Source organism: Phoxinus phoxinus, assembly GCF_949152265.1.
Source record: "Phoxinus phoxinus genome assembly, chromosome: 11".
Taxonomy (NCBI): Eukaryota; Metazoa; Chordata; class Actinopteri; order Cypriniformes; family Leuciscidae; genus Phoxinus; species Phoxinus phoxinus.
Genome location: NC_136886.1, coordinates 20,962,803 through 20,978,747, shown reverse-complemented (window position 1 = coordinate 20,978,747; position 15,945 = coordinate 20,962,803). Strand labels below are relative to the sequence as shown.

Here is a 15,945-nt window from a genome sequence, read left to right as displayed (position 1 = left end):
AGGCTATAGGCTTAATTGTTTTTGTTCGGTTCATTCTCATTCAAAACCAGTTCTATTTAAAATGATGGTTAAATTCTCACTTAACGACTTTTGCCTCAATAAACTCTTAGTGCTCATTAATAGTTTATCGGGTTTGAATTAAGGGTAGGCTAGATTATGCAGAAGGCATTAATGTGCTTTATAAGTAGGCATACTAATAAACAGGCAATATCCTGCATGCTAAAGAGCAACTAGTTGAGAATTAAACTAAAGTGTCAATAAATTGTTCTAATAATTATTTTTTTTAATAAAAACATAATAATTTTGGTAAAATAATAATTAGAACAATTAATATACATTCCATTTACCAATACCTATGTGAAAAGTTATTTCATGTCTGCAACAGTCTGTAAAGATGATGATACACGGGGCAACTTTTTTGAACAATGTTGCTTGGGCACTTTCCCATTGAGAATATATCGGGATACTTCGGTGGGCATGTTTGCCCGTTGACGGCAACATTGCCCAGCAACAATGCTCAAGATGTTACCCCGTATATCATCAACTTAAATGTATGATTTTTTCTTCAGTTGCGAGGCAGAAGGGGGTTGATGAAGAGACTGGTTTATTTGGATAGATTGGATTGCAGTGTGGAGCGGCTCCATGTGGTGACACATTAATATACACCCTAAACATTCAAATTGTCCTACTTTTTAAAGACTGTAGTTGTGTAATACATTATAACGGGCCTTGTTTTTATCCTCTTATTTCTAATAAGTTTATACAGTAGCCTATAGTAAAAAGAACACATATGCGTACAAAATATTTTAAAATCCTACCAATATTCTGCTTGTAAGCTTTTTTTTTTCTATTCTCTCGATCTTTCTGCAGTTTATGTAGTTTTCCCCCACATAATATTTAAAGAAACATGGTTTTGTCCTCAACAGTTGATTTAATACATTGAATTGAACAATCCTCAATAGAAGACACGCCCTTCACGTATGTCGTCATCACGGGAGCCGCTTCGGGCTCGCGGCGGAATATCGAGGATTTCTGTCATACGATACGGCCCGTCATATTTTCACAAAATATTCAACTCTACGAATGATTCACGTTGCATTTGTTATTCAGCTAACATCGGCGATCCTTCGGTGAGTCTTTATCATTGTTCATCACGCTGTTTGTCAGAGCTGGGATGTCAGCTGATGATCATGTTTTCATCGCCTCTCATCATTTCCTAAAGTCTTTTATCTGGCTGCTTCAGTTTAGAAACTCTCGGATACTAAACCACACATAGTTATTATTCAGCAGGGATGATAATTTTGCCCATATGGAGATATATGATCGGCCTAGTGAGTTGAGCAATAATGGCCTGCTGTAACGTTAGCCTACATCAGTGCAAAGTTAGATAGTTCCTCGTAGATTTTTAAATTGATGATTAATTGGCAGAGGTAAGTTACTATATTTTGAATTGTGCTCAAACTTGTGTTGCACTGTTGCTATTGTTGTGAAGGATGTCGTGCCATGCTTATATTGCATGTAAACATGAGGGGCTGTGAGATGTATCTGGGCTCATTCACTCAGTGGACAGACTGGACTGGACAATACAGTAGCAAATTATTTCACTTACAAGCAAACACATTATAGTGAAACGTCATCTCATTGAATTTGAATGAAAGTGCATTGTTTTGATTATTTTCCATTTTATAGTAAAGGTATTAGGCTACTGTATGCACCAAGGGTGAGTGAAGACGCCTGCACACTTATTCTGTTTCATAATAATAGCAACTATGGAACACAAACGAAGATATATTTTGATGAATGTTGTTAACCAAACTAGTTGGTGACCATTGTCTTCCACTGTATGGGGAAAAATAATCTAAAATTGCTTATTTTATGTTCTACAGATGAAAGAAATGGTTTGGAATGACTTGCAGGTGAGTAAATTATGACAAATTTCATTTTGATGAGCTATCACTTTAACGTGATTTTGTTTCACAGCCAAACAAGATATAGCTGCATACAACATTAAATGTATATATGATACAGAGTATTGCTACTTTAGTTTGAGTATATGTTTTCATTTTACCATGCACCCAGGTGTTTTTCTAAAATAATAATAATAAAGTGGTCAAGCATGTCTTCTCTTGTGTAAATACTTTGCTCTTCAGGCTTTGGCATGCTGTACCAATTCCCGTCTCTCTCTATCCCTCAGGGGGGGTGGAGTGAGTGAGGGCTGCTGTGAGGATTCCCAAACTGTGGGGCAGTCACACACTCAATGGTGTCTCCCACAATGAAGGCGTTGGTGGATGCAGTTTGGGCGGTGTGGAGCATCGGGGCCTCAATCTATGACTACATCCACACCAGTGCCATGGAAGAGCGGATTCACTCACTGGAGAGTGTTATAACCATCCACCAGTGTGTCATCGGCCTTCTGTCGGCTGCACTTGTGGCTCTCTTCACCTACATTCTGCTAAGGAAGAACTGACTCAGGACTAGTCAAGCCAGAGACACTACAGCGGTGAATGTTGGTGTCAAGCTGTTCCGCTCACCTTAAAGGGATTTTAACATGTCTGACTTTTACCCAATTGATAACCTACTAAACTTTAGTTACTCCTACCTAACTCATTCAAATGTTGCTGCTTTATTACCATGGATTCCCATTATGGATTTTGTAGGTTGTTCATGGCTACCACAGAAGAAAGGATTCAGAGATGCTACCTGACCATGGTTTCTTTACACAAGCTTGGTGAAAGCTAAACAAACACACCAGCCAGTGGATTAGCAGGCTTTTCAACCTGTTTGCTGCAATCTTCAATGGAGTCAGCTTTTGTGTCTAGCTTACTTTTAAACACATTCAACTTTTGCCAACGGCAAATTATAACTTTGTTAACCTATATCTCATACAGCGTATTTCTTAGCTCCATGGTAATTTATTAGTACAAATCAGTGACATCGATTAAACACTCGATTTCACAATTTGAAGTGTCCTTAATCTCTAAAGAAAGGTTGATGTAGTTAACTTGACAATTTTATCAGTGTATTAACTACTACTACTAGTCATGCTTAAGGAGTTTTTACTTTATTTTAGATGTGAAATCAGTTAATGCTCTGCCATTGTTTTATAATTTGAATTTTTTTCTGAAAAGGTACTTGTCACACTTGCTCTGTAATTGCAAAATGAATGTCTAGCTTTATAATACAAAAAAAGTCAGGAATATTCTGAATTGATGTTACCTGTAGCCTACAGGCTACAACATTTCACCACAGTTATGTTTTTTTGTATAGAAATTTTGTTTTATTTGGTGTGCTGGTGTAAGCTAGGGTTTGCCAAAATACAACAAAAAATTTATTTAACATTTAAAGGCAATAACGGTCATAATAAAATGTTTATTTCTGGAACATGGAAAGATCAAATGCCAGCATGTTTCAAAAAATATCAAAAAGATAAATGGAACTTCAATGTTTTCAACATTTAGGCTTTTCAAAGGGAAACTCCTGAGGCTATCAGTCAATGTGTGCTCCAAATATGATCAGACACACAAAAGATTCATGCTGATTTTATATGTTCCCGGTCTGCAGCAGTGTGTACTTGGTGGTAAAACGCTCAACACTTTCACCCTCCAGGGTTTTAACAGCCCTCCAGTGGAGCTTCCCACAGTTCTCTGGGTTTCCATGCCTAGCTAACTCTTCCTTGATGTAGTCCATCCACAGATCTAAAACATCAAATAGTTGTTGTTGCTCAGTGTAATATATTCAAGTATGAAAGAGAGTTGCCTCTTTAAAGGAGAAAAAGCACTGAATCACACTCACCTTCATCTGAGGAGCCGAACTCACGAAGTGCTCGCTCATAGTAATCTCTCAGATTACTCATCTTGGGTGTCACCTATGAGAATAATACAGATCAGCAATATACTGTATGCGTTTATATACATGTCTGCTGGTTAAAAGACATTTTCGTCACCGGGTGCTACATCATTTTTACCTGCTCTTTCTCGATCTGAATCATCATCAGGAAGAATGCCTTCGTGAAGGGTCTGTGTTCATGTAAGCTGAAACCCAAGAAGTAAAATAAGGGGTTGTTTTCAAATGGCTTATTTTTCATTTGTAGATATACAGTGGGTTCCAAAAGTCTTAAACAGTCCTGAAAATAATGTTTCAGGATTTGATTATGCTTATCCTCATTTTTAAGTTGCTTTTTTATACAGAGATATCAGCTAAATTAATTTAAAACAAAGGAGTAAAAGCGATAAAGGGAATAAGGCATGTCAATATAAAATAGAAATATTTAAAATGCAGATGAAAATAATTCTATTAAATTAAAAATTCCATTAAAACAATGTAAAATAAGCATTTTTACTTATGGTCTCAGCGTTTAGGGTCCCAATACAGAAAGAAAGAACCTTAGAGCATGTTTGATGTGTACCTTGTGAATGTTTTTCTAGCCCTTTTGTAACTACCAGTTTTGTATGACCAGTCAAGGTATTTTTCCTTCATGGCAGCTGACACTGCAGGTACTGGGGACAGTAGGCCTTTCTGCAAGTATAGAATCAGGAGCAATTTAATTACATTTGATATATTAACACTGTGGACTGCATTAGAACTCAAATTCAACATGTAATCAGAAAAATCAGTAGTCAGAAATGATCAGAATGCCTTTATATTCACCATTATCGACCGATCTTGGGTGAGTTAGTGTAAACTTATTATTTATATCATGTCCCACCTGAAAAAAGGTCTTCGTTTCCTCTGGTGTCTGTGAGGTCATGCTCCAATCTGCCTGCAGCTGCCATAATGCCAGACTTTCCTGTAGAACACATTATACAATCATTAAATATAAAAGAGATATCATTGGGTAAACAGTTAAAATATTTGTAAGTTGGAAAAAAGGCGTAAAATTATTTTCTAGGTCATTAACAAAAACACAGATTTACAATTACATATTTAGCAGACACTTTTATCCAAAGTGACTTACAAATGAGAAACCAAGCAATTCATCTTGAGGAGGCAATAACACAAGTACCACCAAAAATAAACAAAGTCTTCTGCTTACTGAAGAAGCGAGTTTTTAAATGCTTTTTGAATATTGTAAGGAATTTGACGATTAATAAATAAGAAATTTTGTGACTGACCCATTTGTACAAACATTTAATTTCTCCAATGTACAATGCTGATAATATAATTCATGCAAATAAGATTTGCGATACTGCTACAAGTCTTTTGGACCCCCACTGTATATTACATTACATTTCACAATAGTGATGACTTCCCTCAATACTCTCCACCTAAAACCTCTAATTCTGCAAGAAACTGATACAACTATTTTGTTTGGACTAAACAAACACTAAGACATGAAGGAATGAAAAATGAAAGCGGGTTTTTGTGCATGCTGATATTACTCTACAGCCTCATGTTCCCATGTGGTTGGATAACGGCCTCTTTGTGGGGTTATGTAACTAAAGGCTTTATAATCCTGCACACACGGCTACTTCTCACTAGCTGGTTGACGAAAGAGCGCCGAGGACAAATGAATGTGCAAACCCAGAGTTATCCTAGCAGAGGATAACTCTCATCACTTGACTAAAGTTATATATAAGCATTACTGTAGCTCAAACAGAGCATGGTGCTAGTCACACCAAGTTTAAGAGTTCAATTCCCAGGGAATGCATTGACTGATAAAAATGCATGCATTAAATGCAATTTAAGTCACTTTGAATAAAATCCAAATGGATAAATGTAACTATAGTATTGTTATCCAATTATAATTCAAATATTTTAAAGAAAAAGCACTAAGTTCACTTATTAAAATGGACTAATAGGGCAAATCTGCTGTTGCAGGAAGATGTCCCACTTAGAGGCAGCTGTGGCACAACTGCTACCTTGGGATTCACGTGTTTCAGGGCTTCCTGGAATAGATGTCCCGCCTCTGCGCTCTCCAGATGGACCAATGTCTGGAGGCTGAAGCTCCACATCTCTACTGATTGGCTGAAGCGCTGAGTGGCTGTGATGGCGATCTGGGTAGCAGATACTGTATCCCCTGATGACAGCAGGACCTGTAGCTGTTTTGTGAGGGGATGGAAGTGGCCTATATTACTACAGCAGTACCATTTAAACTAACTGCTGGATGCTGCGTAAGGCATGTAAGGTGAAGGTGTTTCAGTGAGATGCCAATGTTAAGTGTACATTACCCAGTTCTTGTAGTAAGTCTCTTGCAAAAGCTTGGCATCATGAGCACTCTGTAAGACTTGGAGTAATCGTTCCTTCCTCTGAAAAGTTGAAGTCACACAATTGAGTTAACCACTTAACCAGAAAACAATAAATCAACAAATACCAAGACCACTGTTGTCCAAGAAAGCAAGAAGGTGGTTAGTATTAGTAACAGGAGACCAATAACAACATTTCTTAATGTTTTGTATTGCTTACTGGTTGGTGTATTATAAAGTATTATCATTAACATGCAATTACATCAAAAACCAGATTAAAAATAAACTTCTATAATAAATTATTCAAAAGCCCTGTTTACACCTGGTGTTAAGATGTTTTGGTCGATCGGATCACAAGTGGACGACGCTAAATACAGGTATAAATGGGGTCTAAAACATTTTGAGCTCAGACACTTTGATCATTTACTTTCATTTTGTAGTGGAGATGCTTGAATAGTAGTGTGGCCGAATGTGTTCGAACAGCCCCAAAAGACCGCCTACTGACCTAATATGCAAACTTTATGGGAGGGTGCTAGCCTTGCGGCTGCCAGAGCCGAAACTAAAGCTACTGCTCTCCTGTTCTTCTGTTCTCTCCGGTCATGTTCATATGTAAATTGAACTTATTATTTCCATTAGATTGAAAGGTCTGAAAAAAGCCATACATTTACCCAGCCATAGACCCTCCCCTCGAAGAAATCAGGACAGAAGACAGATTAAAATACCAGATGTAAATGGGTATGTCTCCTTGTCTACTTGATCAACCAAATGGGTAAATGGGTATGTCTCCCTGTCCTGATCCGATCAACCAAAACGCATCTTGATACCAGGTGTAAACAGGGCCAAAGAGTGGCTCATATTCATTCACCTCAAACTGAGCTAATCATAAGAACACAGGAATGCACACATTTCAAGAATGATGGGTAAGAATTTATAGTATTGGTTATTGTTTAGCCTGATATAGTTCTTATTCGATCTACGTCATCAATGTTCGCGGCGGCCATGTTGTTGACATAGAACCCACGGCAACTGTCAGTCTGTCAATTGACAAGCGAGGCAGGGTCGGTATTATCCATGATATTATCGCTGGTTTTTTTATTTATTTTTTAAACAGCGCGATGGTGTGTTGTGTAATACACTGCTGTTCTAACAACAGCAAGAAGAAGTTAGTTTTTATGCGATACCGACTGTCAGAAAACGTGAAGGGAAAGAGACCGAGGAGTTGAGCCAGCGCAGGAGAGACTTGTGGCTTGATTTAATATTGACTCATTTGGATAAATATTAGGTAGGCTACACAAGATAGGCATTAATTTTTCTCAAGAAAAAAACAACTCACCTAATGCTGTAAACATAGAGAGAGAGATATGCGTTTTTTTTATAATAATAACTTTAATGATACAAGTAAAAATATAATATGTAATAAAGTACACATATTTAGCAAAATACTCTCTATAGCTTTTTTTTTCTAGCCAAATTATGGTCATCAAATGGCTTTCCTGTGGTAGGCTAAATGTTATGTGACATAATTGTTCTCCAGCTGTTTTATTGACCCATTTGTTTGTTTGTTTGATTGGTCGATATTATGTATGAGGAATATACATTTCGGTAAGTTGTACTTTATCTTTCAACATTGTTCATTTTGTGTTTATTTACTAGCTAACGTTAGAGATGATCGGTTCACGTGCCGCTAGGGATCTGTCGCGTCACATTTACAAGCGCCAAAGCGGTATTTATTGTTTGAATTTCGTAATAAAAGTGACAGAACCTGAGAGCTGAGATTTTTTAGATCTTAAGTAACTGCTCTGTCGGTCTCCGTGTCCTCTTTGCGTCGCAATTTTTCTGTGCGTGAGAAAATGGATGTGTGGCGTGAGAGCGTGTGAAAAGTGTGCTTCACAGTGAATGCGTGACAGTTGGCAGCTCTGAATAAATATCCGGATAAGTTACGGCTGGCAATAAGGACGAATCTTTACTTAAGGCTATTGGGTCTATTTGATATGGGTCCACGCCAATCAAGCTTATCTTCTCTTGATACCGACGAGATGAAGCCATTAGACTACGGCTCCCCTCAACTAAAATCTGCGTGCGGCTACGGGCAGGACAGATGTCATGTCAACAATATGGCCGCAGTTTATGGCAAGCCGTTTTAGCTTTTATTCATTTCCAGGATATGAATTCTTGATATCAACAATTACATTTTTGATATCAACAATTACATTTTTTGATATCAAAAATGTAATTGTTGATATCAACAATTTAATTCTTGATATCAACTATTGAATTCTTGATATCAACAATTGCAATTGTTGATATCAAAAATGTAATTGTTCATATCAACAATTGAATTGTTGATATCTGTAATTGTATTTTCACTAGTGAAATGTCACAATAGGCTGCCATTCAAAATCAATTGTTGATATCAAGAATTGATTTCTTACTAGTAAAAATGTAATTGTTGATATCAATAATTACATTGTTACTAGTAAAAATGCCAATTACTGATATCAATAATTCAATTGTCACTAGTTGAAATGTCTATTCTTGATATCAACAATTGAATTGCTACTAGTAACATTTTTCATTTTTGATATCTGAAAATGTATTTATGATATCAATAATATTTCAGATATCTAAAATGGCTTTCTTACTAGTAACAATCACATTCATGATATCAGAAATGAACATTGTCACTAGTGAAAATGGGATTATTGATATCAAAAATTAACATTGTTACTAGTAGCAATTCAATTGTTGATATCAAGAATAGACATTTCAACTAGTGACAACTGAATTCTTGATATCAAAAATAAAGGTTTTTACTAGTAAGAATTGTATTTCTGATATGTGAAATTGGAATTTCTACTAGTAAGAAATCAATTCTTGATATCAACAATTGATTTTGAATGGCAGCCTATGGTGACATTTCACTAGTGAAAATACAATTACAGATATCAAGAATTAAATTCTTGATATCAAAAATTAAATTCTTGATATCTAGAATTAACATTTTAACTAGTAAAAATGTAATTGTTGATATCAAGAATTAGCATTGTTACTAGTGGAAATGTAATTCCTGATATCAAAAATGGCCATTGTTACTAGTATAAATCTAATTCCTGATATCAATAACTATAATTTTAACTAGTGAAAATGTAATTGTTGATATCAAGAATTCATATCCTGGAAATGAATAAAAGCTAAAACGGCTTGCCATAGCGGTTAGCTACTTCTGGTGTTTGCGAATAAGGCCTATACCCAATTGTTAAAGTTCTCGATGTGCCTTTCACCTGTAAAGGGGGAATGACTTCATATTCACATTGTAAATGTCATTTTGTAAATCGGATTAAACAATAGTAACACTATTTTACAGTGTCCTTGTTACAAATTACATGTAGTTACTGTAGAAATAAGTATAAATTATGCATAATTACATACAACTGATCCCTAATCCAACCCCTTAGTACATGTAGTTAATTATTATTACTCAGTACTTAATTGTATAACTGCATAGTAACAGACACCTTAAAATAAAGTGTAACCAACATCAAACTTCAATCAAACTGCCCAAATCAAGAAAATCCATGCTAATCAACATTATATCTAAATCTTACACAGCAACACCCCAATAAAACACAAGGATAATTACCTTTTCCTTGAGTTCAGTGACGTTTGTCTTCCTCTTATATCTCTCAAGACAGAACGTGACATAGCATGTCCACATGGCCTCTACAAAAATAAATTGCACATCAGTAGGCAAATTACAGGTGCTGGTCATATAATCAGAATATCATCAAAAAGTTGATTTCAAGAATTCAACATAACAGGTGAAACTAATATATTATATAGAGTCCTTACATGCAAAGTGAGATATTTCAAGCCTTTATTTGTTATAATTTTGATGATTATGGCTTACAGCTTATGAAACCCACGAAATCAAATTCCCAGAAAATTAGAATATTACATGAAATCACACAGTAATTAGACAGTAATACCATGGTCATTGAAGCAGGTTTTGGTTCTTTTGGCAGTGTGGGCAGGTGCAAATCCTGCTGGAAAATGAAGGAAGCATGAAGTGCTCTGAAAATGTCCTGGTAGACAGCTGCGTTGACTCTGGATTTAATAAAGCACAGTGGACCAAAGTCCTCTTTTCTGATGAGAGCAAATTTTGCATCTCATTTGGAAGTTTCCACAGTCAGTAGCCGCGTTTCCATTACAGATTTGCGAAAATGTTTTGCGCTTTTATCTAAATATCGATACAAAACATAAATATAAGGAGAAATATAAGGAGTTTCTGGGTGTTTCACCCTCATTTCTGCGCTGAGGTTTTGATTGTGGCATTTCTTTGAAGTTTAGAATCCAGTATTCCTAGGCTAATTATTGTTTCTTTTATGAATTTAATAAAGAACTCTGTCTCCTATTCCAAACGATCCATGTAGGCTACTTTTGTGTCCATTCGTTTTTTCCCTTTTAAACCCGTAATTGAAAAACGAAAAATAAACGGTTGTCTTTTTAAAACGCAAAGTTGAACACCACAATTTTAATTTAAACTGGCTACACCAACTGCTGCGCAAAAAAGTAAATATCGACGAATTTTCAGATGTTTGTTTAATGACTTTTTTCCCCTTTATTAAACATGTAAAATATTCACAAATTAATATGGAAAACTTGTCGATTTTACTGGTTTTCTAAGGCCAAATTAGAACCTGGAATTTACATTTTCCCGCAGTGCTGAATAAGAAGAGCCATTGATATTATTAAACTATTGTTTTCTAACTCGGCTAAAAACATCTCCATCTCCGCTGTTAAGCAGATGCTCTTTTAGAGAGAAATGCACCTTTCATACGGATTACTTAATCAGAACAAAATGTATTAGCTTTCGATTCGAATTTGTTCGTTTTAAAGTGGACATTTCAAGCTTTAGCCTACATAGGCTATATTTTGTTTCAGTTCTCGCGCTCCAGTTCACGGAGATCATGAAAGCGCGCCTGATTGTTTTATTTTATTTTACAAAAGCACAACATTTTCTTGTTATTGTTTACACAAATAAAAGTAGTTACAAATAATGTATTATTATTTTCTGTATGACCAGAAATTATAGAGTAGGCTATATTAAGTTGTTTCACTGTTAATAGGAAAATGCAAGTGTTCACGCCCGCGCCTCCGTGCCATGTAGTGCGCGCTCCACACTCCACACATACCCTTAGATATGCGTCAAAATATTGTGTTTATTTGTGATAATCTCAGCTCTGTATTATTATTGTCTAACCCGTATTATGAATGACATTTGACGAATTGCTTAGTTCCTTTTTTGGATAAAAGCGTCATCTAAATATGTAGCCTAGTAAATGTTATAATAATGATGATAATTATTATTATTTGCGTACACGGACCCCAAACACACCGCGTCTTCTAAGTCAGGTGACTGTAAATGCGCAAAAACTGTTTCCATTGCAGTTTTGCGAAATATTCCTTTTTCGAATTGGCTGAAAAACCTCCTCATGCGAGCGTAAAAACTTGTTTGCGATAAACAAGAGTTTTTGCGAAATTGACGTGTTTCCATTGAGCGTATTTTCAATTCGCAATTTCAATTTGCGCAATTTGAAGGGTAATGGAAACGCGGCTAGTGATGGTTTGGGGTGCCATGTCATCTGCTGGTGTCCGTCCACTGTGAGGGACCCTTCTGAGGTCCAAGGTCAACGCAGCCGTCTACCAGGAAGTTTTAGAGCACTTCATGCTTCCTGCTGCTGACCAAATTTATGGAGATGCAGATTTAATTTTCCAACAGGACTTGCACCTGCACACAGTGCCAAAGCTACCAGTACCTGGTTTAAGGACCGTGGTATCCCTGTTCTTAATTGGCCAGCAAACTCACCTGACCTTAACCCTATAGAAAATCTATGGGGTTTTGTGAAGAGAAAGATGTGATACGCCAGACCCAACAATGCAGAAGAGCTGAAGGCCACTATCAGAGCAACCTGGGCTCTCATAACACCTGAGCAGTGCCACAGACTGATCGACTCCATGCCACACCGCATTGCTGCAGTAATTCAGGCAAAAGGAGCCCCGTATTGAGTGCTGTACATGCTCATACTTTTCATCTTCATACTTTTCAGTTGGCCAGCATTTCTAAAAATCCTTTTTTTGTATTGGTCTTAAGTAATATTCAAATTTTCTGAGATACTGAATTTGGGATTTTCATTAGTTGTCAGTTATAATCATCAAAATTAAAAGAAATAAACATTTGAAATATATCAGTCTGTGTGTAATGAATGAATATAATATACACGTTTCACTTTTTGAACGGAATTACTGAATTAAATCAACTTTTATTTTATACATCTTCTAATTATATGACCACCAGCACCTGTATGTACAGCTAGAACCATGAGAATCCACTCATTTCCACCAATGAATTCTAACTTAATATTTTTAGATGCAAACACGGAACATGTGTCTGAAGTAAGTGTTACATCATGATACCTGTATTAAGGCTCTTCAGAGCCTCCTCATAAACGGCACAGCAGCGATCTTCTCTGCGGTCTGTATCGGAAGCTCTTCCTTTCGCAGACTGGAGCTCCGGGGCTCCGACAACATCCAGCTCACGCTTAGCCATGAAATCCCACATCAGGCAGTCCTCATTATACTTACTCTGTAGACTGAAATCAAACAGTATTCTAACATCACCTTCTGACTTGAACTTACTTTAAATGGATTTTGCCAATACTGGTTTCAGAGTAAAAATGTTCCGGAATTACAACAGTTCCTATAGCGTTAATTATTGCGGATTACTCAACAAAAATGATAAATTAGTTTTTACATGATCATCTTAATTAGAGGTTGACTAAGACATGAAAGAGGAAAAAAGTAAGACATTAATTTACATAAAATAGCAGAAAAAAAAGGGAATAGACTCTACTCTTGCAGGATGGTGTCATGTAGGTCCTTTGTGAAGTCAAAGATGGCAGCGATCTGTAGCAGGGACAAGATGAATTCGGCCCCTGATGAGACAAGACAGAAAACCTTACAGCACTCAACTAATACAACCTTATTAAATTGAGTTGAACAGCTCTGAAAAAATTAATCTAACCTTTAATTTTTTGTGCAGAATCTCTGTATACCACCTCAGCAAGTTTTCCACTCAAGATTTCTGGAGAAAATTTATATTCCCCCTAAATAGAGAAAATAAAGGTTTTGTTATTTATTTATAATTGCATTTTACCCAAAGGCTCAGATCTTCACATATTAACCCACCACATCTATTTTAGCTTGTTCCAACTCCTGTTGCTGTTTCCTCAATTTCTCAGCATGCATGAGCTCCATCCGAAAATACTGCACACACATTAATACTGATTATTGCATGAACAGCTTATAGTGTGGACCTTTTATAACTCAGTGTTTTATTCAAAGAGAAATGCTAGTGTCTGTCTCCTCACCTCCTGATAGACTTTCTTATTCTCTGGATGAAAGCGCAGGGCACGGAGGAAGAGATGTCGAGCACTCTCTGAAGAGTTCCTGTCCTCCATCTCACACTTAGCAGCCATTATCCACAGAGCTGCAATAATTATGAAATTACATTATTCCTGGCCACCTGTTTGAAATTGTAAACACCTCTAAAGTAAATTAATATTAGGGCTGTGCAACAATTAATCGCATCCAAAATTAAAGTTTGTGTTTACATAATATATGTGTATGTGTGTAATGTGTATAATTATTTTGTATAAATAAACACACACATGCATGTACATATTTAAGAAATAGTTTAATGTATATACTTTTGTATATATAAATAACACATTTTAATAACACACATACATGCATGTGTGTGCATTTATATATACAAAATAATTATACACAGTACACACACATTATGTAAACACAAACTTCTATTTTAGATGCGATTAATCGTTGCACAGCCGTAATAAATGTATACTTGAACCACAGAAAGCCTCACATAAAAATACGTACGAGTATGGTTCCATAGAGCAGTCGGAGTAATATAATTGTCTATAGCAATGACAATAAATCCACTAGAAGTTTACCTGGTTTATCCGGATGGATAGCTAACATAGATGACAAAACTTTGCTGAGCTGAGTCTTTGTGCCCTGTTTGAAAGATGAGGAGCAAGATTATGATTTTTTTTTAAACCTAATGACAAACATAATATAACATCATCATACCCCATAAACATGGATTTGTTGGTTTTTATTAGTTCAATAACAAAATCACATACCCATTTCTTATTAAAAGCAACCTGAGAAAGCCAGAGCTGCACGTCTTCCTGCAGAAAAAGCATTTATTCAATCAAAAATTGAACATAACTTTACAGCACCTAAAGTGAGGTTTACGTTTTATATTGTCCAACCTGCCATTTTGTGGTAGCCCTTCTGAAAACATTGTTTATGCGATGAATGATGGGATACTCGATTTCTTCGCGTTTAAAATGGTAACCAATTCTCTGTAAACACAACGGTACAGTTCAGTTAAAGTAGTGTAGGGCAGGGGTTATGAACTCTGGCCCTCGAGGTCCACCTACCTGCAGTTTAGCTCCAACCTTGATCAAACTCATCTTCCTGTAACGTTCTACTAATCCTGAAGATCTAGATAAGCTTGATCAGATGTGTTTGATTGATCAGGGTTGGAGCTAAAAATCTACAGGAAAGTGGACCACGAGGGGCAGAGTTGAGAACCCCTGGGTTAGGGTAACATTGGTCTTTTTTTACTAAATTTTTATTTTTATTTTACAATTAATGGAAACCAAAGCTCTACTCACCGCCCGCCTCTTCTTGATGAGCTCTAGGACGTTTATTTCATACTGATGAAGAACAAAAATCAAACCAGCCAATTATAAGTCATATTCATATATCAAGTTATTTGGACCCTGCTGCTGCTTAGAATGGTTATTTGCAAAGTCCAACCCATCCTGATGTAGATAACTAATATGTATACTTATTATTTGTATGATTCACACAATAAATCAATTAGCTTTTTGATAATACAGACCTGTATGTATGTAATAAAGTCATCTTTGCTCTGAACTGCCCGGTGCAGCTTGTATTCAAGAGCAGTAGATCTTTTCAACATGGACCTGAAACAAAAGTCTTGTTTGAGGAAACTGTTTGTTTCAGAGAACAACCACTTTTTTCTGTTTAGTGTGTTTACTGTGATACTCACTTGACTTCTTTATTCGTGAACAAACCGACTCTCTCCAACTGTTCAAGCGCTGGTATTTTGTCCTCTAATCGTTGTTGTACAATGTCAGCCATTTCTAAAGGTTGTGAGGGAAATCTACACAAAATGTGTTAGTAGAATAACGAAAACTGAGCAACTTCACATCACATCACGACACACGTGTGAACAGGAAGTTGTATGCGCTACATCCGGTTGCTCATCAGAAAAAAAACTCCGACGAGAATTCTGCACACGAATGATGGATCCTGGGTTTTATTTTTAAAAGCTCGGTGTTTTAGGGAAACATTATACTTTTCGAGCGTTAATAGTTAGATCTATTTTCCGTCTTTGCGCAGGTTCCTGGAGTGGCAAGAGACAAAAGCTGTCAATAGTTTTTCACTCTATCATTTGATTCAAATGTTGCACACAATCATTATGTTGGTACACATTTTTGTTCTTTTTATTTGAAATGATGATGTACAATATATGATTAACTAAAGCTCTCGACATGTTTGCTTCTGCCCCGAGTCGCGTCTCTTCGCAAAACCAAAACATTCTTGGCGGCAATTTGTCTCCTCTACCAATCTTAATCCCGCGTCT

The 15,945-nt window shown here is 36.3% G+C and overlaps 1 protein-coding gene and 1 long non-coding RNA gene across 3 annotated transcripts; one reads left to right on the top strand and one right to left on the bottom strand.

The window, feature by feature from the left end:
* The first annotated feature begins 958 nt into the window (after positions 1-958).
* LOC307007536 lies at positions 959-2,884 on the top strand. Its single transcript, XR_013799636.1, has 3 exons — positions 959-1,130; positions 1,887-1,916; positions 2,195-2,884. It is a non-coding gene; the product is annotated as an uncharacterized lncRNA (long non-coding RNA).
* On the bottom strand, positions 2,873-15,941 carry utp6 (UTP6 small subunit processome component). 2 transcript variants are annotated; one of them, XM_079629641.1, is made up of 19 exons: positions 15,349-15,941; positions 15,178-15,262; positions 14,948-14,989; positions 14,540-14,632; positions 14,408-14,455; positions 14,216-14,279; positions 13,610-13,728; positions 13,428-13,505; positions 13,264-13,345; positions 13,093-13,174; positions 12,657-12,832; positions 9,823-9,902; positions 6,168-6,245; positions 5,859-6,038; positions 4,706-4,786; positions 4,406-4,515; positions 3,965-4,031; positions 3,793-3,865; positions 2,873-3,695 (listed from the first exon to the last, which is right to left on the bottom strand). In XM_079629641.1, exons 1-19 carry the CDS (start codon positions 15,438-15,440, stop codon positions 3,541-3,543), a joined length of 1,785 nt encoding a protein of 594 aa, XP_079485767.1. In that variant the 5' UTR covers positions 15,441-15,941; the 3' UTR covers positions 2,873-3,540. The 2 variants fall into 2 exon arrangements, with proteins under 2 accessions (XP_079485767.1, XP_079485768.1); XM_079629642.1 differs by lacking the exons at positions 15,178-15,262; positions 15,349-15,941 and having other exon boundaries at positions 3,048-3,695; positions 14,408-14,451; positions 14,948-14,964.
* Between the last annotated feature and the right edge of the window lie 4 nt (positions 15,942-15,945).

Excerpts from the sequence above, each read along its gene's own strand:
- utp6 (XM_079629641.1), bottom strand. The coding sequence starts at position 15,440 with ATGGCTGACATTGTACAACAACGATTAGAGGACAAAATACCAGCGCTT. Across the intron at positions 14,280-14,407 it reads TTGCTTTTAATAAGAAATGG|GGCACAAAGACTCAGCTCAG; the intron begins GTATGTGATTTT and ends TCTTTCAAACAG. Across the intron at positions 13,506-13,609 it reads ATAAGAAAGTCTATCAGGAG|TATTTTCGGATGGAGCTCAT; the intron begins GTGAGGAGACAG and ends ATGTGTGTGCAG.